This window comes from Rattus rattus, chromosome X (genome assembly GCF_011064425.1).
Source record: "Rattus rattus isolate New Zealand chromosome X, Rrattus_CSIRO_v1, whole genome shotgun sequence".
Classification (NCBI taxonomy): domain Eukaryota; kingdom Metazoa; phylum Chordata; class Mammalia; order Rodentia; family Muridae; genus Rattus; species Rattus rattus.
In genome coordinates, this window is record NC_046172.1 from 116,853,963 (window position 1) to 116,881,325 (window position 27,363).

General features: G+C 39.6%; 1 protein-coding gene across 1 annotated transcript; it reads right to left on the bottom strand.

The window, feature by feature from the left end:
* Positions 1-817: 817 nt before the first annotated feature.
* Positions 818-16,339, bottom strand: LOC116888165 (cancer/testis antigen 55-like). Its single transcript, XM_032889488.1, has 5 exons — positions 16,276-16,339; positions 11,616-11,800; positions 8,694-8,838; positions 1,531-1,643; positions 818-1,012 (listed from the first exon to the last, which is right to left on the bottom strand). Exons 1-5 carry the CDS (start codon positions 16,337-16,339, stop codon positions 818-820), a joined length of 702 nt encoding a protein of 233 aa, XP_032745379.1.
* Positions 16,340-27,363: the final 11,024 nt, after the last annotated feature.

The window sequence follows — 27,363 nt, forward strand, 5'->3', positions numbered from 1 at the left end:
AACTATAAATATTTAGGATAACCATGGATTACTAATAGGCATGAAATTGAACCCTGTCATGGGGGTTGAAGGACCACACCATGAAAAGAACTGACATAAACAACTGGTCATGAGGCCTCGGTCTCCAGTACAGGAATCCCTAACACTTTGGATGGTGGCCAGGGCCAGGATTCCTTCTGAAGGCCAAAAAATATTGGAGACACAGCCAACTTCAGGAAGTACAACAATCTGAAAGAATTTTTTGGGTCACCGCCTCAGAGCCTAATGAAAGTCTGCTCCATCTTTCTGTTAGACGTGGACTGTAGTATGATCTTTCATTTCTCTGAACTGACTGCATTGAAGACTATCATAGGACAGAGATCTATAAATAAGCACTATATTTACCAAATGGAGTTCTGATCAGAAATGAAAATTATCATAGAGAAATAAGCTTTGGAAAGGCTCAAAGACATTCAAATGGAAGGCAAGCTACAATGTTAAATCCTACCTGGCCACACTCTTGGGATCTTGAGCAACATACTTGGCCCCTTCATGAGGCTTAGAGGCTCACAAGGACACGGGCAGCAGAAAATCTCCTTCACTTTATGGAGAATGATGCATGTACCTGAGGGCAGGGCTGTTTCTTTCCTAAAGCATGATTCAACACGGTATGTATTCGAATGGACAAGCTACCTTCCTGAAGTGAGTCACGTTGCCAATAAAATTACCAGGGTTTTCAAAGAAAGAGTCATAGTTCAGAGATCTTTGGATTACATGCAACATTATTTTACTAAACCAGAACCTTGGGCATAAGCCTGAAAGCGAATTGTAGGTCTGGTTAAATCTCCTCTTGTACTGGGTTCATTGATACTGCCCTCAGTGAACAGTGTTGCTGGATACTGTCGACAGCGACCACATCTACAATGTCGTATAATCCAGGTGTATACCCGGAAGGTATCTGGAGAGAGTCAAGGGTGAAAAAGACTCTGGCTTCCACCATGCCATTTCTTCCATCAATGCTAGTAACATAGACCTGCAAAGTTGAGAAAGATGGCTATGAGTCTGGGGAAGCATATAATCCACCACAGATGATCCTGCACACCCCCAGACACCCAGTTCCAATCAGCAGGCCCCTCACCCCATCATGACCTCATGCTCTACCTTCCTGACTTTTCAACTCATTCTCAGGCTGTCCTACAATGAATGCTCTGACCCGCCTTCATCAGCAGGCTGAACACCTCAAACCACAAAGACACACACACACACACACACACACACACACACCACTACCCATACCCACACACACACACACAAAGACACAGACAGACAGACAGACACAGACACACACAACTACACAGACAGACAGACAAACAGACACACACACACATACACATACTCATACACATATTCTATATTACCATATCAACACTTTTCAATCAGTGGACAATAGTGTCCACTCTGCAGAAGATTTACTGCCCAACATACCAAACAAAATCCAGGGCAAGAAAGGGATCAGTAAGAAGGACAGGAAGCAACATGGAGGACAGTTACCTCATTCATATCCTGAGAGTTGAGGGGGCTCACAGAGTGGATATTGATGTTTGAAGTACCCAAATTCATGGAATACTCAACCAGTACCAAGTCTCCTTTGAAAGGTTTGAATGCTAAATCAGCCAAGAAAGGGAGAATTGTTAAGTAGTAAAGCACTCATATCACATTTTCTAGGTTCTTCCTCACTGCCATGTGCTGACCAACATTTCCTGAATGTAAAGAAATTCCTGAAATACTAAGATACTGTAAGTATCTTCCTACAGGAAGGGAAGCAGAAAGCCCTTTAAACACTGGTTCATTTACAATGATGTATTATTCATCAGGCATTAAGAGAGACATGTATGATACAAGTATTTTCAAGATAAATCACTTATACTTATATAATGACATCATTGAATAGATTTTAAATGTATCCCCGGGCAGTGGCAGAAAGATGAGAATCTCAGTACTCAGAAGCATATGGATGGGTTTCCTACTCTCGTACACAATTCTCGATACATATGAGTTTCCCATACTTTTGAGAACCCTATATGAAAAACCAAAGTAAAAAATGATGTGGCCACCCAGCGGATCCCGGCCCGCAGCAGCTCTCTGCTCCCAGAACCCGTGGGAGAGATACCTTACCGCCTGGTCAGGTGGGCACTCCTGAGGCTGCAGAGCGGAAGAGACCACCAACACTGCCCACCCCTGCCCACATCCCTGACCCAAGAGGAAACTGTATAAGGCCTCTGGGCTCCTGTGGGGAGGGCCCAGGAGCAGCAGGAGCCCTGCCTGAGACACCGCCGAACCTGAAGGAAACAGACCCGGATAAACAGTTCTCTGCACCCAAATCCCGTGGGAGGGAGAGCTAAACCTTCAGAGAGGCAGACACGCCTGCGAAACCAGAAGAGACTGCTCTCTGCACACATTACTGATTCAGAGGAAAACACGGAGGCCATCTGGAACCCTGGTGCACGGAGGCCCCCGGAAGAGGCGGGGCGCAGATCTTCCTGGTTGCTGCCACGCGGAAGCCCGTGGGCAGAACCCCGAGCGAACTTGAGCCTCGGGACCACAGGTAAGACTAACTTATCTGCTGCAAGTGACCTGCCTGGTGAACTCAAGGCACAGGTCCACAAGAACAGCTGAAAACCTGTAGAAAAGGAAAAACTACAGGCCGAAAGCAGAACACTCTGTCCCCATAACTGACTGAAAAGAGGAAAACAGGTCTACAGCACTCTGACACACAGGCCTATAGGAACGTTTAGCCACTGTCAGAAATAGCAGAACAAAGTAACACTAGAGATAATCTGATGGCGAGAGGCAAGCGCAGGAACCCAAGCAACAGAAACCAAGACTACATGGCACCATCGGAGCCCAATTCTCCCATCAAAACAAACATGGAATATCCAAACACACCAGAAAAGCAAGATCTAGATTCAAAATCATATTTGACCATGATGCTGGAGAACTTCAAGAAAGACATGATGAACTACCTTAGAGAACAAGTAGAAGCCTACAGAGAGGAATCGCAAAAATCCCTGAAAGAATTCCAGGAAAACACAATCAAACAGTGGAAGGAATTAAAAATGGAAATAGAAGCAATCAAGAAAGAACACATGGAAACAACCCTGGATATAGAAAACCAAAAGAAGAGACAAGGAGCTGTAGATACAAGCTTTACCAACAGAATACAAAGAGATGGAAGAGAGAATCTCAGGAGCAGAAGATTCCATAGAAATCATTGACTCAACTGTCAAAGATAATGTAAAGCGGAAAAAGCTACTGGTCCAAAACATACAGGAAATCCAGGACTCAATGAGAAAGATCAAACCTAAGGATAATAGGTATAGAAGAGAGTGAAGACTCCCAGCTCAAAGGACCAGTACATATCTTCAACAAAATCATAGAAGAAAACTTCCCTAACCTAAAAAAAGAGATACCCATAGGCATACAAGAAGCCTACAGAACTCCAAATAGATTGGACCAGAAAAGAAACACCTCCCGTCACATAATAGTCAAAACACCAAACGCACAAAATAAAGAAAGAATATTAAAAGCAGTAAGGAAAAAAGGTCAAGTAACATATAAAGGCAGACCTATCAGAATCACACCAGACTTTTAAGCCATGCAGAAACTATGAAGGCCAGAAGATCCTGGACTGATGTCATTCAGACCCTAAGAGAACACAAATGCCAGCCCAGGCTACTGTATCCTGCAAAACTCTCAATTAACATAGATGGAGAAACCAAGATATTCCATGACAAAACCAAATTTACACAATATCTTTCTACAAATCCAGCGCTACAAAGGATAATAAATGGTAAAGCCCAACATAAGGAGGCAAGCTATACCCAAGAAGAGGCAAGAAACTAATCATCTTGGCAACAAAACAAAGAGAAGAAAAGCACACAAACATAACACATCCAAGTATGAATATAACAGGAAGCAATAATCACTATTCCTTAATATCTCTCAACATCAATGGCCTCAACTCCCCAATAAAAAGACATAGATTAACAAACTGGATACGCAACGAGGACCCTGCATTCTGCTGCCTACAGGAAACACACCTCAGAGACAAAGACAGACACTACCTCAGAGTGAAAGGCTGGAAAACAACTTTCCAGGCAAATGGTCGGAAGAAGCAAGCTGGAGTAGCCATTCTAATATCAAATAAAGTCAATTTTCAACTAAAAGTCATCAAAAAAGATAAGGAAGGACACTTTATATTTATCAAAGGAAAAATCCACCAAGATGAACTCTCAATCCTAAATATCTATGCCCCAAATACAAGGGCACCTACATACGTAAAAGAAACCTTACTAAAGCTCAAAACACATATTGCACCTCACACAATAATAGTAGGAGACTTCAACACCCCACTCTCATCAATGGACAGATCATGGAAACAGAAATTAAACAGAGACGTAGACAGACTAAGAGAAGTCATGAGCCAAATGGACTTAACGGATATTTATAGAACGTTCTACACTAAAGCAAAAGGATATACCTTCTTCTCAGCTCCTCATGGTACTTTCTCCAAAATTGACCATATAATTGGTCAAAAAACAGGCCTCAACAGGTACAGAAAGATAGAAATAATCAGATGCGTGCTATCGGACCAATACGGCCTAAAACTGGTATTCAATATCAATGAGGGAAGAATGCCCACATATACGTGGAAATTGAACAATGCTCTACTCAATGATAACCTGGTCAAGGAAGAAATAAAGAAAGAAATTAAAAACTTTTTAGAATTTAATGAAAATGAAGGTACAACATACCCAAACTTATGGGACACAATGAAAGCTGTGCTAAGAGGAAAACTCATAGCGCTGAGTGCCTGCAGAAAGAAACAGGAAAGAGCATATGTCAGCAGCTTGACAGCACACCTAAAAGCTCTAGAACAAAAAGAAGCAAATACACCCAGGAGGAGTAGAAGGCAGGAAATAATCAAACTCAGAGCTGAAATCAACCAAGTAGAAACAAAAAGGACCATAGAAAGAATCAACAGAACCAAAAGTTGGTTCTTTGAGAAAATCAACAAGATAGATAAACCCTTAGCCAGACTAACGAGAGGACACAGAGAGCGTGTCCAAATTAACAAAATCAGAAATGAAAAGGGAGACATAACTACAGATTCAGAGGAAATTCAAAAAATCATCAGATCTTACTATAAAAGCTTATACTCAACAAAACTTGAAAATCTGCAGGAAATGGACAATTTCCTAGACAGATACCAGGTACCGAAGTTAAATCAGGAACAGATAAACCAGTTAAACAACCCCATAACTCCTAAGGAAATAGAAGAAGTCATTAAAGGTCTCCCAACCAAAAAGAGCCCAGGTCCAGACGGGTTTAGTGCAGAATTCTATCAGACCTTCATAGAAGACCTCGTACCAATATTATCCAAACTATTCCACAAAATTGAAACAGATGGAGCACTACCGAACTCCTTCTATGAAGCCACAATTACTCTTATACCTAAACCACACAAAGACCCAACAAAGAAAGAGAACTTCAGACCAATTTCCCTTATGAACATCGGCCTTAAAAATACTCAACAAAATTCTGGCAAACCGAATCCAAGAGCACATCAAAACAATCATCCACCATGATCAAGTGAGGCTTCATCCCAGGCATGCAGGGATGGTTTAATATCGGAAAACCATCAACGTGATCCATTATATAAACAAACTGAAAGAACAAAACCATGATCCTTTCATTAGATGCTGAAAGCATTTGACAAAATTCAACACCCTTCATGATAAAAGTCCTGGAAAGAATAAGAATCCAAGGCCCATACCTAAACATAGTAAAAGCCATATACAGCAAACCAGTGGCTAACATTAAACTAAATGGAAGAAACTTGAAGCAATCCCACTAAAATCAGGGACTAGACAAGGCTGCCCCTCTCCCTACTTATTCAATATAGTTCTTGAAGTTCTAGCCAGGCAATCAGACAACAAAAGGAGGTCAAGGGATACAGATGGAAAAGAAGAAGTCAAAATATCACTATTTGCAGATGATATGATAGTATATTTAAGTGATCCCAAAAGTTCCACCAGAGAACTACTAAAGCTGATAAACAACTTCAACCAAAGTGGCTGGGTATAAAATTAACTCAAATAAATCAGTAGCCTTCCTCTACACAAAGAGAAACAAGCCCGAGAAAGAAATTAGGGAAACGACACCCTTCATAATAGACCCAAATAATATAAAGTACCTCGGTGTGACTTTAACCAAGCAAGTAAAAGATTTGTACAACAAGAACTTCAAGACTCTGAAAAAAGAAATTGAAGAAGACCTCAGAAGATGGAAAGATCTCCCATGCTCATGGATTGGCAGGATTAATATAGTAAAAATGGCCATTTTACCAAAAGCGATCTACAGAATCAATGCAATCCCCATCAAAATACCAATCCAATTCTTCAAAGAGTTAGACAGAACAATTTGCAAATTCATCTGGAATAACAAAAAACCCAGGATAGCTAAAACTATCCTCAACAATAAAAGGACTTCAGGGGGAATCGCTATCCCTGAACTCAAGCAGTATTACAGAGCAATAGTGATAAAAACTGCATGGTATTGGTACAGAGACAGACAGATAGACCAATGGAACAGAATTGAAGACCCAGAAATGAACCCACACACCTATGGTCACTTGATTTTTTACAAAGGAGCCCAAACCATCCAATGGAAAAAAGATAGCATTTTCAGCAAATGGTGCTGGTTCAACTGGAGGTCAACATGTAGAAGAATGCAGATCGATCCATGCTTATCACCCTGTACAAAGCTTAAGTCCAAGTGGATCAAGGACCTCCACATCAAACCAGACACACTCAAACTAATAGAAGAAAAACTAGGGAAGCATCTGGAACACATGGGCACTGGAAAAAATGTCCTGAACAAAACACCAATGGCTTATGCTCTAAGATCAAGAATCGACAAATGGGATCTCATAAAACTACAAAGCTTCTGTAAGGCAAAGGATACTGTGGTCAGGACAAACGGCAACCAACAGATTGGGAAAAGATCTTTACCAATCCTACAACGAATAGAGGCCTTATATCCAAAATATACAAAAGAACTCAAAAAGTTAGACGGGGAGACAAATAACCCTATTAAAAAAATGGGGTTCAGAGCTAAACAAAAGAATTCACAGCTGAGGAATGCGAATGGCTGAGAAACACCTAAAGAAATGTTCAACATCTTTAGTCATCAGGAAATGCAAATCAAAACAACCCTGAGATTTCACCTCACCAGTGAGAATGGCTAAGATCAAAAACTCAGGTGACAGCAAATGCTGGCGAGGATGTGGGAGAAAGAGGAACACTCCTCCATTGTTGGTGGGGTTGCAGACTGGTACAACCATTCTGGAAATCAGTCTGGAGGTTTCCTCAGAAAATTGGACATTGAACTGCCTGAGGGATCCAGCTATACCTCTCTTGGGCATATACCCAAAAGATGCCCCAACATATAAAAAAGACACGTGCTCCACTATGTTCATCGCAGCCTTATTTATAATAGCCAGAAGCTGGAAAGAAGCCAGATGCCCTTCAACAGAGGAATGGATACAGAAAATGTGGTACATCTACTCAATGGAATATTACTCAGCTATCAAAAACAACGACTTTATGAAATTCGTAGGCAAATGGTTGGACCTGGAAAATATCATCCTGAGTGAGCTAACCCAATCACAGAAAGACATACATGGTATGCACTCACTGATAAGTGGCTATTAGCCCAAATGCTTGAATTACCCTAGTTGCCTAGAACAAATGAAACTCAAGACGGATGATCAAAATGTGAAGGCTTCACTCCTTCTTTAAAAGGGGAACAAGAATACCCTTGGCAGGGAAGAGAGAGGCAAAGATTAAAACAGAGACTGAAGGAACACCCATTCAGAGCCTGCCCCACATGTGGCCCATACGTATAGAGCCACCCAATTAGACAAGATGGATGAAGCAAAGAAGTGCAGACCGACAGGACCCGGATGTAGATCGATCCTGAGAGACACAGCCAGAATACAGCAAATACAGGCGAATGCCAGCAGCAAACCACTGAACTGAGAACAGGACCCCCGTTGAAGGAATCAGAGAATGAACTGGAAGAGCTTGAAGGGGCTGAGACCCCATATGTACAACAATGCCAAGCAACCAGAGCTTCCAGGGACTAAGCCACTACCTAAAGACTATACATGGACTGACCCTGGACTCTGACCTCGTGGTAGCAATGAATATCCTAGTAAGAGCACCAGTGGAAGGGGGAAGCCCTGGGTCCTGCTAAGACTGAACCCCCAGTGAACTAGACTGTCGGGGGAGGGCGGCAATGGGGGGAGGGTGGGGAGGAACACCCATAAGGAGGGGGGAGGAAGGGGATGTTTGCCGGAAACCGGGAAAGGGAATAACACTCGAAATGTACATAAGAAATACTCAAGTTAATAAATAAAAAAAAAAAATGATGTGGCCAATGAAATCAACTGAGTCAGTGAATCCACCTGGACATGTGATGATGGTTGTCACAGGGGACAGGATCTCTAGGTGGTATTTAAAATACTGTCCTTTCCCCCTGTATTATACATTACTTTCAACTTCAAGGATGCTTCCCACACTCTCAAGAGCTTTTAACCCAAACCAATACTTATATTTCTTGCTCTATGTTTCTAAAGCTATAAGTCCTACCGCCAGAAAAGAGGTATAACGGAAAACACATGCCCTCGCTGATATACACGTCTTCTTCAGTTACAGAGGTAACACATCTAATACAAAGCCTTTTGCCAAGTTTTGATGGCTCACTGCCCTCAGGAAGATCAGTCATAACTTTCACCTATAAGAGGAGACAGTAACTGCAGATGAAATAAAAATATCATGCCGGAGATTGTAGCCATACCAAGGATTCACCCTCAAAACATCAAAACAACAGCATTTACTCCTGGGCATAGAAGGAGTGCTGTTTTTGCTGTATAGAAGTGAATGGAAATTGTGGGTTATGGAGACATTTTTAAATAATCAGGAAAGCCATGTGAGACACACCAGACCCAGGTGAAGGTACAACTCCCTCATTTTAACTACATACAAAGGTGTGTATCTATCACTATTATGGCAAAGCACTCCAGTGACCTATTTTCTGACACTTGATTTAGTAATCAAAGATTGACAGTGACAAGCAAAGAATGTCTCTGGGTCATCAGCTGAGCTCATTCCTTGTTATTGATAAATCTACTTTCCTGCATATTACCCCTTTGTCCCTCATTCAATCAGTCTACCCATTCTTAACCCTGAGAAATTCCTGTTCTTGGGCTCTACATCTGGGCATAGATTTGTGTCTTTCATGAAAACTCATGAAAGTCAGGTGATCTACAACACCTGACTGTACAGAAGCAGTTCTTTCACTACAGTCTGTTTCAGTTCTTAATTTTATCAATGAAGACTCTATTTACATTTTTATCAACCATTTCTGAAAGCTCCCGAAGTTCTACTGCACCTTCTTTAATCTTTTTAGTGCATTGTGTAACCTATCATTTTTGTTCATTTCCATATTGATTGTGATGTTTCATATAATAATTAGAAATGGTCATTATGATTGAAATAACAAAAACTGTGTAATCTTGTCCAGATTACCAAAGAAAGGAGGACTTTCTTACAAATTGCCACCATAGGGTTGGGATTTAGCTCAGTGGTAGAGCACCTTGCCTAGCGCAAGGCCCTGGTTAGGTCCTCAGCTCGAAAAAAAAAATTGCCACCATTGAAATCACTGTTTTATCAATTTATTTTTGTTTAACAAATTCTGACATTGTGGGAAAGCATGAGTGTTTACCTATGTTCCTGACACAGTGTACTTATGACAGAATTGATATTTATAAAATATTTGGAAACCAAAATCTAGGAGTTTAAAAATTATTGTGAATAACACATACCTATTTTCCTAGTAAATATATTTTTGTGATTATGGAAAAATCTATGGTGAATCTATTGTAGGAGAAGAACAAGAAGTAAAAATTATAACTGTAACATTAAGATATTTAAAAAATCAAAATAACATTAAAACTCTTCTCTGTTTTCAGTTGTACCATTTTATAATAATTTTAACAACAACAACAACAACAACAATAATAATAATGATAATAAGTGTCTGTTTAACAATACTGACAAAGGTGTCTTCTATGACCTGCTAATAAGACTCTCAATTGGAGCAATATAACTAAAAATAAATTGACAATCGTCATCAATATGTAAATAGTTGAACTGAAGTGATGCTTACAGAACTCTCTAAGTTTTCCAAAATTTATACTAGTGTTCAAAAGTTTGATTTATGGTAAATATGCTTTAGTCAGGGAAGGAGATTTGGCTCAGTGTTTAAGAGCACATGGTGTTATTGCAAGGGACCTAGGTTAAATTCACAGCACCTACTTGAAGATTTACCACTGCTTCTGCCACCAGGTTTACATGTGGAACCCAGATGTCCGTACACGCTGGCAAAACACTCATACACATAAAACAATCTAAAAATTAAAGAAAAGTAGGAAGTATACTTTAACTGACATAGAGAGGTGTATAATTCTGCTAGTTTTTTTTTTTTTTTTTACTCTTCAAAGTCATCATCCGTTTATTTCTTTTGTTTCATTGTTTACTTGGCTTTGGGCCAGAGACTGAGCCTTCGGTATTACATACACTAAGCATGTAACTCTTTCTAAACCCACCTCAGCATATTTACTATTTCATGTTTTTTACAAATTTATGTATTTTTTATTAACTTGGTATTTCTTATATACATTTAGTGTTATTCCTTTCCCGGTTTCGGCAAACATCCTTCCCTCCCCCTTCCTTATGGTGTTCCCTCCCCACCCCTCCCCCATTGCCGCCCTCCCCGACAGTAGTTTTTAATGTTGAACAGAAAGTAATTGGTCATTATATGATGGAAGTTGAAGGATTATACAGAATCTATTCACATGTTGCTGAAATATTAAGATAAAATAGTAAGCAAAGAGGCATCACTGCATGTAAATATTAGACCCTCAACTCCATTAATCTCAGAGAAGTGGAATGGCAACTTTGACATCAACATTGTCTGAGTCTTCCTAAAAGATGTTTTTTCACCATGTAACTCTGGCTGGCATGAAACTCACTAAGGAGACCAGGCTGGCCTTGAACTCATAGAAATTCTCCTGCTTCTGACTCTGGAATGCTGGGATTAAGGTCAAGTACCATCATGTTCACCCAATATAGTGTTTTAAATGAAGACTTCCCTAATAAACTCAGATATTTGAACACTTGGCCCCCATTTAGAGGCACTATAAGGGGAGGTTTAGGAGGTATGAGCTTGCTGGAAAAAATCAAAATTTTAGAGATTAGCAACATTTCTCGTTCTGTCGCTATGCTTTGTGATTGCATTTGAAAAGGTGAGCACTCAGCTTCTTGTTTCTGTCACCATACCTGCTGCTTCCTTCTATGTCTCCTTGCCATAATGGCCTCTTACTTTTCTAGAAAGTAAGCCCATAAGTCCAAATAAACACTCTTCCTCAAGTTGCTCTGGTGATGGCATTTTATCACAGCAACAGAGAAGTAAGCAATACAGTAAGACACTCTAGAGAAACTCAGCCATACCTTGACTGCTTTGAACACATGAGTTCTTTCGTTTTCTTCCACAAGAGCAAGGACATTGGTCCCAATCTTCAGAGGCACGTTTTCACTGATTACCTCCATGTTGAAGAGGATGGAGTCATTGATCCAGCCATAGTAATTGCACAGAGAGGTGACCACTCCCTGAATAGACTTCAACCTGGTGTTATCTACGACACAGGTAAACAAAGGTCACACTGGTTCATGTCAAATGCAAGCACCCACTACATGCATCAGCTCTGGCCTCCAGGTTCCTGCTCTGTTTGAGTTCCAGCTCTGACTTCCTTCAGTGATAAACTGTGATGTGGTACCACAAGCCAAATCAACCCTTTCCTTCCCAGGTTGCTCTGGCCATGGTATAGCATCACAACAAGAGACTCTCAGAGGCATACCTTCATACCATGCTTATGTCTTCTCTTCTGTCTCTGTTTTCCTCAGAAATAATGATGAAATCTGCCGTCAAAGTGTTGTCTGCATTCTGGCCTGGGCAACGTCCAACACTTGCAGATGATTCACAAGACCTCCTTTGTATGATTCCCGGTATCTCTACCCATTCCCCAGCCTCTGCTAGATGATAGTGAATGGCTAAAGGGAGGCCCTCAGGTGAGCATGGGACAGGGTACCTCCCCATCTGCTGCCAGCTCCCCATAAGGCTTTCTATTCAGAGCATACAGAGGCTGGATCTAGAGTTCCTAGGCCTTCTTGTGGGTCCTGTAACAAGTGGAGCAAGAGCTATTTCGGTCTCTGTTCTTTGCCATTGCATCCCATTCCCTTACCTGGACTGCCTGGTTGTGCCTCGGTGGGAGAGGATGTGTCTAGTCCAGCTAGGTCTAGATGTCCCAAAACGGGATGGTACCCAAGGGGGAGTTCCCCTTCTCTGAGGAGAAAAAAAAGAGTAAAGGGGGGAGGATTTTTTAAGGGTGGGATGGGTGGGAAACTAGGGAAGGGCAACTGTTACTAAAACGTATAAGGAGAGAAAATAAACAATTAATAATAATAAAAAAAAACTCTCTCTCAGGGAGGCCTACCTCTTTCCACCCGTCAGCCAAGGAGAGTCAATGGTGAGTGTAACTATCAATGCCTATGTCATTAGCTATAGCCAATGGGCAAAGACATTTGTTCCCGCCCACCCATTATGAGGGCACCAACAGGAAGGTCGCTGGAAAAGCTGCTTGCAGTTGTAACCTTGCGTACTCAGTTTTTTAAGGGGCTGGCTGTTTCCTACATTTTGATGAGAGGGTGGGGAGTTTGTCTTAAGAGGTGTAGCAGAAACTTATGTCCATACTCTGCCCACTAAAAATCGTGCTTGTTGGTGGATATAATCACTAGCCACATAGTTGGTACTGTTTGAATGAGGGACAGAATGTGTGTGTGTGTGCGTGCGTGCGTGCGTGTGTGCGTGCGTGTGTGTGTGTGTGTGTGTGTGTGTGTGTGTGTGTGTGTAAGTACTCTGACAGATAAGATTGGGGATAGCATTCATATTGTTTAAATTGCATTGATATTTTGCCTGCCTATTTGTATGAGGATGTTGGGATTCCTGGAACTGGAGTTAAAGACAGTTTTGAGTCTCCATGTGGATATTGGGGATTAAATCCAGGTCCTCTTAAGCACTGAGCCATCTCTCCACCACACCCCCTCCCTATTTTATACTAAGACATTGTTTATATGCTACAGTCAAATTCTATTTTATTTGCAGTTTACCATATGGAGGCTAGAATTAACATTGAGAATATACCAGTTTATGTGTCAGGTAACCCATAACCCTACAATAAATATTTTATTGTAGAATTTCATGATAGTTCTACCATTTTTATTTGTATATTTTATTTATTTACATTTCAAATGTTATCCCTGTTCCCAAAAAAAAACCCTTTCCCAACCCTCCTCCCCCTGCTTCTATGATGGTGCGTCCCCATCCACCTGCCCACACACCTTATTTCTTTTTTCATATTTTGTTGGATATTTTATACATTTACATTTCAAATGTAATCCTCTTTCCCCCTCTCCTATTCCCCCCTCCCCTGCTTCTATGAGGATAGTCTCCTTCTCACCCACCCACTCCCTCATCCCCTCCCTGGCATTGTCCTACACTGGGTCATCAAGCCTACAAAGGACCAAGGGCCTCCCCTCCCATTGATGCCTGACAAGGCCATCCTCTGGTACATATGTCTGACAATGCCATGCTCTGCAACATATGTGGCTGAAGTCATGGGTCTGTCCATGTGTACGGATTGGTTGGTGGTTTAATCCCTGGGAGCTCTGGAGTGTCTGGTTGGTTGATGTTGTTGTTCTTCCTTATGGGATTGCAAACCACTTCAGCTCATTTCTCTACTTCCTCCAATGGGAGACCCTGTGCTAACCCTCCAATGGGTTATCTGTATTTGTCAGGCTCTGGCAGAGCCTCTCAGGAAACACCCATATCTGGCTCCTGTCAGCAAGCACTTCTTGGCCTCAGTAATAGTGTCTGGGTTTGGTTACTGTATGTATATGGGATGGATGCTCAGTTGGCACAGTGTCTGGATGACCTTTCCTTCAGTCTCTGCTCCACACTTTGTCTCTGTATTTCTTTTAGACAGATAGTATTCAATAAAAAAATGATGGGACATAGATTTCTTTGTTGATTTAAAAAGTGATTGGGCCTTGATAATGGACACAAAATTAAGTCAAAGTGAATAAAAACAAAAATAAAAAACGAACCTTTAGAGTTTTAATCTTTAAATTATATCTTACATGTATGGGTGTTTTGCCTGGATGTATTTAGGACCATCACATGTGTGCCTGGTGTCCAAAGAAGGTAGAAGAGGGCATCAGATCGCTATAGGCCCTATAGCATAGGGGGATAAGTTTATATTTCACAGTAATTGTAGCTTTATTTAAAACACATGCAGATTAATTCTCACCCAACATTCAGAACTAAAGATTGACTGAAGATGTAGCTCAGTAGTAGAGCAACATGTGAAAGTTAAGAGTTTCATCTTCGGTGGTGCACACAAAACAAATAAACAGAAAACCTACAAAACAAACAAGCAAAAAACAGCATTGTGCCTCACATATGAAATGTTGTTTTGTCCAGTTTGCCAATTAATCTAAATTGTAAAGTGAGCAAGAAAGACAATTTGCAGTTGTGAGGAAATAAACAAAACCAGCATTAAGCATTTCATTTTATAAGCCTAATCTTAGGCATGATTAGAGATATATAAACAAACAGTGGCTACAACAACAGAACAGACCTCACACAGGGGCTAGAGAAATGGCTCCTTTGGTAAAATACTTTCCTTGCAAGTATATGGACTTAAGGTAGGGGGCTAGAATCCACTTAAAAACTGCAGGGTGCAGCCCCGTGCAGGGTAGGTGGGTACTGCTTGCTGGCTAGCTAGGCTAGAGGAATTGGTGAGCTGTAGGTTCATAGAAGCCCCGTCTCAAGATTTAAGTTGGAGCATGATGAGGATATACATGACATCCAGCTAAACAGGTATGCATGCAACTGCACACATAGAAACACACACATACACAGAGAGAGGAGGGGAGAGATGAGGGTAAAGAGAAGGAGAGACAGAGACAGAGGGAGGCACACATGAACATGAACATAAGTGTATTCACATATATACACAGGGACATGTGGGCACACATACACATAATTTAAAATTATCATTCTTTTCAACACTGTGTTTCTCTGTGTAGCTCGGGATGTCCCGGAACTTACTTTGTAGACCAGGCTGACCTCAAACAGAAATCGGCCTACCTCTGCCTTCCAAGTGCTGGGATAAAAGGTGTGCGTGTGTGTCATCACTACTTGGCTTCAAATTATTTTTTACTTAGTAGGGAGATCCGTTTTTGGCTTTTTGGATTTTTTTTCTTGTTAAGATATATCTAAATCATCAGAATGTCATCTTTCCTTACAGTTTATAAAGCAAGCCTATAAAATATAAGTTACTTTCTGGAGACAGATAAGTTGAAAAGAACTATCATTTAAAAAAATTATTTCTGGGACTGGAGGGATGGCTCAGTAGTCAACAGCACTGGATGCTTTTTCAGAGGTCCTGAGTTCAATTCCTAGCAACAATTTGATGGCTTACAACCATATATAAAGTAATCTGATGTTCCCTTCTGTCATGCAGGTGTATAGGTACACAGAGAACTCGTACATTTAAATAATAATATACATAAATAAACACAGTAAAACATTTCTTTTCTTATTAATATTATTATTCTATAAGTACATAAATCGCCCTTCCATTTCCTTCCACCAAAACGGCCCAAGATTACAGTTTGTTCTTTTTCAAAGTTAGACCCTTTTTGAAAAACTAATGTACACATGGGAAAACACTGAAAGCAAAAATATTTTTGACAAATGTCCTAGCATACAAAATGAACACACAAGACTGATGGGAAAAATGGTACTGCTGTTAAAAGCACCTTTTGCTGTGGCAGAGGACCCGGCTCAAAGCACCCATATCATGGCTCACAATTTGTGCATAACTACAGTTTCAGACAATCAGTGCTCTCTTCCAGGCTCTGTAGACCACAGAGAGGCAAAAAAGAGATAGAGGGGGTACAGGACCTAGTATACTATAGTCATCATCCTCAGTACTAGGAAGGTGTAGACAGGACAGTACCATAGGTTGTAGGGGGTCTGGATGCTCACTTCTGATCGCAGAGGGCAGCACGGACTCCTGTGCTGTGTACATGTACATGAAGAAGATGTCCATCCCTTTAAATTTATACATAAATAAAAGCGAAAATGCATTCAAGAGTCTCTTCAGTTGAAATAAAGTAGTGGTGTTCGTAGTGTTTCATATGTCACAGATTTGATTCAAGTATTTCAAGTCTGTAAGGGATTATAAACCGAGAAAATAGAAAACATTAGTCCTAAAGTCGGTAGCTCACTCCCACTGCCTGAAAATCCCCTCAAGACTCTTAACAGGTTTTCCCTTCAAAGAGCCGGTGCCAGGTATTCCATGTACGCCCTTCAGTGAGCCGGTGCCTGGTGCTTCATGTACGCATGCGCAGGATGTATTCAGCCAATCAGCACGGTCGCTGGGTGAGACCAGCTTTTTTCCTACTCCAATCACGAGTGATCCTCAGAGACCTCAGGCCTGTGCTTCCTGGGAGGTTTTTTGTTTTGTTTGTTTGTTTGTTTGTTTTCAGTTGAGGAGCTGAGTGCGGGAGGGTGCAGCTGTGACCGGTGTTCACCCCTCAGTTGACCGGTAAGTGAGGACCAGCTCTGTTCAGGGGGGTTCGACAGTTGATCTAGGCATGATGGGGTGGGGCATCTCAAGGGCAGACGGCCACTTTGTGAGGAAAATCCTCCAGTTTGGCGGTTCCTATGGCCGCTGAGGGTAAAATGGAGGTGGAGGACCATACAGTGGCAGAGGATTGAACAGGCCAGGGCCTTAGAGGATTGGGAACCCTTGGAGAACACAATCTTGGGGTCTGGAGAGGGGATCAGAGAGTCGGTGGCTGGAATTAGAGTCGGGGGATCAGGGAGCCCTGAGTGAGGAGCCATTGTGTCCTTAGTGCTTGTCCTGTGTGGTGTCTGTTAAAATCTGTTAGAAACAACCTGGGGATTCCTCCCTACTCCTTATCTTCTCTGGTGTATTCCTTTGGTATGGACTGTATGGACGTTGGAGACAGGGGAGTGGCAAAGCAAGAGTGAATAAAAAATAAAGAGGAGACATTGCAGGAGATTAAAATAATCTGAGAGGGTTGGATTTAGCTCAGTGGTAGAGCGCTTGCCTGGGAAGCGCAAGGCCCTGGGTTCGGTCCCCAGCTCCGAAAAAAAGAACCAAAAAAAAATAATAATAATAATAATAATAATCTGGGGGATGGGGATTTAGCTCAGTGGTAGAGCGCTTGCCTAGGAAGCGCAAGGCCCTGGGTTCAGTCCCCAGCTCCGAAAAAAAGAACCAAAAAAAATAATAATAATCTGGGATGGATTCTAAACACCGATCCTCTGGTCTCAGTCGCCCACATATTGGGATTAATGATTTGCAGGACCACATACTGCTTCCTCTGGCAGTTTTAGTTTTGTACGATGGGATCTACCTTTGTTGCTCAGGCTGGCCTGGATTGAGCTGGCCTTGAACTTATGATCTTAAGATGTTTGAAATCCTCAGTTTCCCATATCCCAAGGTTCTGAAATATGAGGCTGTTCAGTGTGGGTGGTGGTGGGAGTTTGTTGTAGACAGAGCATTTGGGTCTTTTTAACATGAATGTTCAATTACACTTTTCGATATCTCTCTGGATAGCACTGTGATTTTCAGTTAATTCTGACATACGCACATACAGAATTGCTGATTTTTTTTGTTTAAAAGAATCTGTGGGACATAGGACCAAAATTGAGATGTCCCAGGAGTTTAGTGCAAACTCATTTTGCTCATCCTTTTTGGGGTGGGTTGGAGGTTAGGTGCGGGATGGGAGGACTCACATAGTATAGGCTGGTCTGATTTTGCATGTTTTAAATTGAGAAATGACAGATTATTACCTTTCGTTCAAAAGAAATTTTTTTTAAAAAGATGTAAGTTAAAGAAGTTTAAAATCAATGTTGGGAGGGAGACGGACATGTTAAGTGGGATACATGGAGAAGATGGTAAGGGGAATTGCATATATACATCACCATCATTGAATGTGTGTAAAAAATTCTGTGGTAAAGAGAAATTCTTAAAAAATAAATCTTAAGGGGCTGGAGAGATGGCTCAGAGGTTAAGAGCACTAACTGCTCTTCCACAGGTCCTGAGTTCAATTTCCAGCAGTCATATGTTGGCTCACATCCATTTGTAATGGGATCTAATGCCTTCTTGTGGTGGGTCTGAAGACAGCAACAGTGTACTTATACAACATAAGTAAATCTATTTTTAAAAAAGGAACAGAAGAGGGAGAGTAGGGGACAATCAACCCATTTAAAAATAAATAAATCTTAAAAAAAGAGAAGACATGATCTTTCATGGAACTAAGATAATTATTTGATTTTTGACAATTTAAATTTATCTATTTAAGTGATTCCTTTGGATTCAGATAATTTCAATTTTTTCTTCCTCCCGCCCCCTTTTTTTTAACTAAGAAAACCTCTGACTGCTTACCAATAGAAGAAGGAATCTTAGGGAAGTCATGACAGTACCAATGGAGGAGTGCATAACACGTTTTGACTTTGATGATGAAGAAGATGATACAAATGTTTTGGAGGAGGCTCTTTCTGAAGGTACAGCATATGCAATGTTGGGCATTGATTGGGTCTTGTAGTTCCTTAGATTTTTACCTAGTCACGTGAAGTGGGATAAAACTTTCCTAAGGGTTTTCATATACTGCATTTCTAATTTTATCTACATCTATATGTTCCTACCCTAGAGTTTAGCAATGCCTACAACTTCTCTAGGCACTGCAGTCATAGTATGTTGTGAAATAATAACTTGCTATGATTTTTTCCCAGGAACACTTAAACGTTGTTGCTATAAAATATTGGCGAATCGTGAATTTGTTTTATAAAACCTGTAAAGGAATTATTTCACTTCTGAGGCTGCTCTAGAAACTTACCAGGGCTATTCTATCAGGGAAATGCAAATCAATAGTACTTTTATTAACTATGACTAATATAACATAATTTCAAATATGTTTCCATTTCTCCTTGTCAATACAGAAAAGAACCCAGCATGTGATAAGGATGAGAATAAGTCACCTCCTATAGAAGCAGACGAAGATATGGGGTAATATTTTCCAATATTTTTTGCCAGTTCAATAGAGTACATCAAAAGTAGTGTCTGATCCTTGCACTGGAGAGGTAGATGTAGGAAGATCAGGAATTCAAGGTCATCCTCAGCTATGTATCCAGTTCAAGCCCAGCATGTTTTCCTTGAGACCTTGGGATCACAGACACAACGAGACTGGGACAATATGATCACCAGCATGACATCTTCACATGTACACACCCAAAGGACAGGGGAGAACCATAAAAATGAGAGGGGGACCAGCTGGGCAGAAGAAGGGTCTCAGTGAGATTTGAGGTTATGAAGAAAGCAGTGTGGGGTATACATGTGTGAATTGTTAAATGTAAATAATACAAGTTCACGTTGCTTGTCCTACATGTGTTTTATATAACTATGAACTTTGTTGAAGCCAAACATTATATATTTATTATAAACAATTACAAGGACTTCCTTTGTAAAGTTCTGTGTGTGCTGGTCAAATGCACTACCGGTTATCTGTATTTCCAGCTTTAATTTTTTGTTGTCCTTTCTTCACAGGGATGAAATACACAGCATGTTGCATAAATTTGGAGGTATGATTTTTGGAGATATTTATATCTTTAGAAACGTGTTTACAACCATATACCAATTTTTGTAAAAGTAATGTGAATCTTTATTCTATGTTAACTGACAATTAGTCCCTTCTTAGGACAGAATTTTACAGAAATTTTGTGATTCTAAAACAATTTTTCACAGGTGAACGTTTCCATCCTTTAAACAAAAGTGAAAAGATTGTTTTTGGACCCTGGAGACAACTAGAACTTTAGAAGCAAAACAAATGGGACAGTGTTGCATTTCGTTCTATTCACAAACTAAGGGATAATACACAGATGTGTCTCTGTGCCTTTCTGTGCCTCAGCTTTCATTCCCAACATTTATTATGTGAGGCTCTTGAGGAATCCTTTTTCTGCTTGGTTCCCAGCATTCCCATGGTGACTCACAACCATCAATAATTCTAGATCATCCATGACCTTCTATTTGTCCACCTCTGACCTTCTGTTCTGATCTCTGTGGACAGAAGTTTAAATACTATGTTTATCAATTGAGTGAACTCATTGTAATCGTTTCTTTTGCTTTGTCTTTGTTAATTTGTATATTGCTTCCTTGGTTTTGAGGCAGCGTCTTACTCTCAATTGTGAGTTCAAACTGCTCTGGAAGTTGTTATGATGCCAAGTCTAGGCCTAGTCTACAGATCTTCTCTGTCAGCTTCCTGGTTGCTAGAATTACAGGCAGGAGCCACCACAACCAGTTTGGGAAGCCGTGTTCTTTTAAAAGGAGCTAAGAACAATTGGTTCTTTTTGTAGGAATTATTGATATCATGAATTTTGCTCAAGACATACTTTTCTTTTTTTTTTTTTTTTTTATTTGAAGACCAATGACAGGGCCTTGAATTTAGGCAAGTGTTTTCTACATTGAGCTAAACCCCAACCCCAAGACATATTTTCTATTTGTGATGACAAAGAATTTGTACACTATTTATGGATTCTGAAATATAAAATTGTATTTAATAGTCCAGATTTGTCCTAGTTACTGAACGGTTCCTATTTATGGTAGAATGCATGTTTAATAAACATCATTTGATGTATTGGATTTTTATGCACTGCTCTATTAAATGGAATCCCTTATGAAAATTCAATGAAATTACTTTCAACTCTTTCTTAATTATATCCATACATGGTCTCACATTGGTGTGTGTGTGTGTGTGTGTGTGTGTGTGTTTTTCTCTCTCTTTGTTTCTTTCTCTTTGTGTGTGCGAGTGTGTGTGTGTGTGTGTGTGTGTTTGTGTTTTTCAGGTGTGCACATGTATGGGCAATTATGTTGGAGCACATGTCAGTCAGAGTTTAAAATTAGAATGTATTTGTCAATTGTATGTTTGGGGGGGCATGTGTGGTTTGCATGTATGTGGTACATGTGCTTACCTGTTGCCCTCAAAGGCCTGAAGATGGCATTAGATCCCCTTTGCTGTGGTTATGAGGCACCATGTGGTTGCAGGAAACTGAACCCAGGTTCCCTGCTCGAGCTGCCAATGTTCTTAAAAACTGAGCCAACTCTCTAGAGCCTCCAAATTATTATTTTTGAGACAGTATTTTTCTGTATCTGGAGCTATCATTTCAGTGAGACGGAATGGCCAAGTGTCCCAGGGATCTGCCTATCTCTACCCGTAAGTGCTGTGTTTCAGGACACGAAGCATCACACCTGGCTTTTATGGGTGTGGTACAAGTTCGAACCCATGTTCTCCTGCTTGGCACAACAAGCAGTTTAACAACTAAGGCATCTCCCCAGACCAAAGCCCCTATTTTCATATATATATATATTTGAATATTGAGCGTACTTTATACACTTATCTTACTGTTAGATTTAAAGATGACTGGGATTGTTTTTAAAAGAATTTCCATGTATTTTATAGCTCAAGTTCTAAGACTGGACTTTGAAGATCATTCCTCTAGTTAAAGCTTGACTGCCAACCACAGTACAGAAGTGTACTATATCATTTCAGCTGGACAATATTTTTTGAATAGAAGTATTTCCCTTTTAGCAAAGTGTTTGGGAATAACTTAACGTATAACCTCAGCCCTCTTGTTTTATTTCCTGGGTTGTTTAGTATAATGTCTTGATTTTAGAAATATCTTCAACTAGGAAAATCAGATCTGAGATGAAGATGGATATTTCTTCTGCAAAATACATGGGTCAAAAAATATTTCAGGTTTCAGAGATTTGTGTGTTTTATTTGCATTGACCTCACTGGTTGTGCATCCCTAGTCTGCAAATGCAAAGTTCTAAGTACTCTAAAATATGAAACTTTGTGTGTTGTTTGGGTTTTCAAGACAGGGTTTCTCTGTTCAGCCCTGGCTGCACTGGAACTCACTCTGTAGACTAGGATGGACTGAAACTCTCAGAGATCCACTACCTTCTGCTTTCCAAGTGCTGGGATAAAATAAAGGTGTGCACCACCACCACCTATCAAACATATGATACTTTTTGTGTAGCATGTTGATGCTATATTTCAATTTAATATTTGAGTATCATCAATATTTTTAATAAACCATATCGGTCTATGCTTGAAAGTTTAGGAACAATAGAATACTTTTAATATTACCCTTTATTTTCAATACAGAGAATGTGAACAATTCTCTTCTTGAGAAAAGAAGAAGAATCCAAATGTACTCTCAAATGATTTCCAAGGAGAGTAGCTATAAAATGAAACAAGTTTGGAAAACCAAACAAAAGCAATTGTAAGTTTGGTGGTAATTTTAGGGCCATGTTTATATCATTTCTCACTGTATATTGGTGCAAATGACTTAGGAAATATTATTACCTGTGTATTGGAATCTCCAGCGAAAATGTTTCCCTTGATTCTGTAAGCAAGTAGTGTTATAAATCCAGGCTGTCATAGAACTGACATGTGTTTCTTGGAAGTCAGTGAAGATTATATTTTCTTCCTTATTATTTTTAAAGTAATTCATGTTTACTCTGGAAATACATTAATTGAGGAAGTGGTAGGTTCCATGTACACTATTAAATGTCTTTTAGTTAACTGTATAGACAATGTAGAGGAGAGTTAATTGCATATCTTAAGTCATTTGTATATTTGAGCTAACTCAACTAGTCTTTGTATTAAAAGTTAGCTGTGCCAAAGGGCTTACTGAAATATTCTTACTCAGAAAAAACTTACTTCCCTATTAGAACCAGTAGAAAAAATAAAAATTGCTTGGAAATGAATTGACTTTCATAAAAAAATGTGTGTGTGTGTGTGTGTGTGTGTGTGTGTGTGTGTGTGTGTGTGTGTGTGTGTGTGTGTTTGAGTGTATGTGTGTGTGTTTGTGCATGTGTCCATATGTGTGTGTGTGTGTGTGTGTGTGTGTGTGTGTGTGTGTATGTGTGTGTGTGTGTGTGTAGCATGTGTGCCTGTGTGTGTGTGTGTGTGTGTGTGTGGGCATGTGTCTGAGATTTAGCTCAGTAGTAGAGTGGTTGCCTATCAAGTACAAAGTGAAAGATTGGGTCCTCAGCCTTGGACAAAATATAAAAATACCTTAAAAATCCCAATTTTATTTCTTGGGGTCCCATCAGAATATTTGAACTGTTATGACTAACTTCTTTTTCAGAGTATAAATATGACAGTTCAATTTTGTTTTGATATTTCATAGTGATATGAGATATAAGCATGTATTCTTATCTTTTTACAGGCTAAAGGTTAACAATATGTATTCCCAGCAATTTATGGATCTGTTTAAGCAATGGGATTTGGATAAGCAGAGATTTGAAAAACAGCAAGAAAACCTAATCGTTGGTATCACACTTAGCGTTCTAAATAATCTCTTATAACAAAAACTCCAGTAGAATCAGGATGCTCACCTTATAATAGGTCTGTGGAAGTAAACCAAGCTTTACTTCAGTTGTTGACTTTGTTCTTACCCCTCAGAACCACACCCGTTTTGTTCTGGAGGCCCGAAATGGGAGTCCAGGGTTTCATCCAAGCTAGTAAATATCTCTTAACCCTACGCTATAGCCTCAGACAGTTCTGGCTTTTGAGACAGGGTTCATTAACTTTGCCAGGCTGACCTATACCTCAGGCATTGCCTTGTCCCTGTGATCCTCATGCCTCATCGTGCCAGAAGCTGTTATGGCAGCCTGGTGTCAGTCAACTAGCCTGGCTGGAGAGTCAAATCAAAAATAGAGTAGAGGATATAAAAGCTGAATTGTTGGGACATCGATGGGCATGTGACAAGAACTTGGTAAAGAGCAGGTATGCTGGACCCTGAGAAATGAGAGCGGAGACAGATAAAGGGTGGTAAGGAGAGACTCTATGTTTCCTTTGCATTGTTTCTGTATACTTAGTGAAATAGGACCATCAGGAGGAGAAAATGATACCTAGGTACACTAGCTGGATTTCAGTTCTCCAGCCATGGTACTTAGCCACGTCAAAGTGAGTATAAAAACCAATTTTATGTAGACATTGAGGTATCAAAGAATAAGCTACTACTTGAATATAGATCTTTTCCACTTGTTTTTACTGGGATATGCATGCTGTTAATGTCTGATGTTTGGGGGGCCGAGGAAGAATAGGGACAAATTCCAACCAGCATGTGCAACATAGGCTGACTCTGTCTTAAATGTTTAATAATTCCTATTTAGTGACTAGTGGATCATTATACTGCATATTAACGATTTTTAAATTATGTAAACTTAAATATCTGTCAAAGTAAAATGTTAAAAGTATTCCTTTTAAAATGCTTCCTTTTGACTTTGCTATAGAATTATTATTTTTCTTTAAGGATCGAGCCTAGCTTAGAGAATTAGTGTTTCCCTGTATATAATCTATGAATCCTTAAAGAACAGCTAAAATCCTTTACCAAACTCTTGTTACTTAAGCTTTCTTTTATGTCTGCAGAGTATCTTCCAACAACAACAAATGGTACTAATACAGCAGAAAATTAAACAGAACCAGAGAATGACATTAATCATGCAGATGGTTATACAGTACACACAGGTACTTATCCAGGAGGCAGCATAACACCTCAGAAAAGAAGCATGCAATGTTTTTTGCAAGCTGGTGAAACTTTATTAATCTAAAATCTTAACTACTTGTCTGTTTGAATTGTTTGAAGAAAATATTGCATGTAGCTTTAGGGTTCTGTTCTACGATGATTATTCAAGGTAGGAAACTGGGAAATTACCTAGAATTGTACTTTTCATGCATCTTATTGATAGCTGATCAACACTTAAGTCAAGCCACGAAAGACTGGACAGTTGAGGATGTTTTTAGAGGGAGAGTCAAGCATAAATGTGGGTCTACATATTAAATAGTTTAATAAGGAATTTAAAGGGTTTTCAATTTAAAATACCTTTTCTGAAAACGAAATTTATTTGTCAGTGTTTGCAGGCAGAGGCCTTGTCAGGCTGCTCTAATGTTCCCTGGGAACAGGATTTTATTTGGTATCAGTGTTTGATAAAACACCAGTCAACCTTTCTTCTAAACATTCTTACGAAATGTTCCACTTCCCATTAAGAACATTGGTGTGATGTTTAATTCTTCCTTGTCTTTTAGGTTCTCAAATCGAGCTACAGCACATTTGTTTCTTCATGCACTGGCTCAGTATTGCACTAAATTTATCTCACTAAGGCTCTTAACCTGAGTCCATTGTTTCTCCTGTTAACCATCATCATCTTTGAACTGTGAACACGAGGTAACTGATCTTGTGCTGTCAGTCCAACCTTCCTATGTCTGCCATGCTGTCTTTCTCTAACATCTCTGTTTCCAGCAAATTCATCAGTAATTTCTCATTTTGTATCCTTAGACTTTAGAGATTCCCTGTGACTGAGTCTTTCTTAAAGTTTCATTTACTACATGTACCCATTATCTCCACTCATCTATTGATTTCTTATTGATTTGCCAACTACACCCAAGTCATTTACCAATGTGTGCTTTGTATATACAGAGAGAAGCATTTCTGTCTATATTTTAGTTTATTAGTATTGTTGTTTGTGCTTTTCCCTACTGGAGAGGAAAGAAGCTTATGTCTTCGATGATGGTGATGGTGATGATGATGTTGTTGTTGTTGTTGTTGATGATGATGATGGTGATGATGATGTTGTTGGGTGGGTGGTGTGATGATGATGGTGTGATGATTGCTGTTGATGGTGATGTGATGATGACGTTGTTGTTGTTGTTGATGATGATGATGATGGTGATGATGATGTTGTTGGTGGTGTGGGTGATGATGATGTTGATGTTGTTGTTGTTGATGATGGTGTTGATGGTGATGATGTTATTGATTGATGGTGATGTTGTTGTTGGTAGTGGGGATGATGATGATGATTTTATTGATGTTTGATGATGATGGATGATGATGATGATGATGATGATTGTTGATGTTGATGATGGTGATGATGATGTTGATGATGATTTTACTGTTGTTTGATGGTGATGGAGTTAATGTTGTTGTTGATGATGATGATGTTGTTGATGATGATGATGGCGATGATGATGATTTTCTTGTTGATCATGATGATGGCTATCATCATGTTGTTTTTGATGATCATGATGGTGATGATGATGTTGTTGATGGTGATGATGATGATGGTGGTGATGGTGATGTTTTTGTCGTTTATGGTGATGATGGTGGTGATGATGAAGAAGAAGAAGATGTTTCTTCACAGCACTAAGTGTAGTACTATTTGGGGTAGTAGGAAATGGGTCTGTTTTTTATTAATGCATGTTAATGGTCTAAAATTTATTTCTTCTAACCACATGGGATGGTACAGGTGTATAGTGCTAGTATTATACAGGCTTAACTAAAGTACTATAGTATAACCCTGCCTTTTAAAAATAGTGCACATGTGTGAGTTTTTATAAAGGTAAAAACCAATGAATTGCTAAAATGTGAGGTTTTTTTTGAGACAGGCCTCACTATATAAACTTAGAAGGCCTTGATTTCACTATCCACCTTGAACTCAAGAGATTCGCGTGCCTTGGCCTTCCAAGTGCTATGAATTAAATTATGTACCACTACATATAGTTTAGCAATGTAATTTTAATTTACATAAGTTAAACAGATTTCACAGTACAGATTATTTTTCCTTTATTAAATCCATGTTAAATAACCATTCTGCCCAGATGATTAAAACTTTCTAGAAATTTATAAAGTTATCTTGCTGATGGGATATTGTAGTTTTTATTCACATATTTAATTTGGCTCTTCTTTGAGCCAGAGTTTCACTGTATTCCTCAGGCTTATCTCTAGATCTGTATCCTTCCTGACCTTCCAGAGTACCAAGAAATCATGGGAAACTCTGCACATTCTTGTTCCATTTAGATTTCAACATTTCATTGATCCTTTGTTTTGGGGAAATATGCTAATTTCATCCCTTTAACCACATTGTACATGTGTCTGCTGTATTTCAACTCATTATTTTTAATTCTTTTATTATTTATAATGCTTTTAAAAATTGGAATAAATAATGAGAATTATTTGAATACTAATACATTCTCACTT

Bases quoted from the DNA above. Each gene is read 5' to 3' on its own strand.
- LOC116888165 (XM_032889488.1), bottom strand. From the start codon at position 16,339: ATGGACATCTTCTTCATGTACATGTACACAGCACAGGAGTCCGTGCTG. The intron at 11,801-16,275 runs GTGAGCATCCAG...CCTGTGTCGTAG, and splicing joins GCTGCCCTCTGCGATCAGAA to ATAACACCAGGTTGAAGTCT. The intron at 1,644-8,693 runs GTAGGACTTATA...TGGCTGATTTAG, and splicing joins GTTATACCTCTTTTCTGGCG to CATTCAAACCTTTCAAAGGA.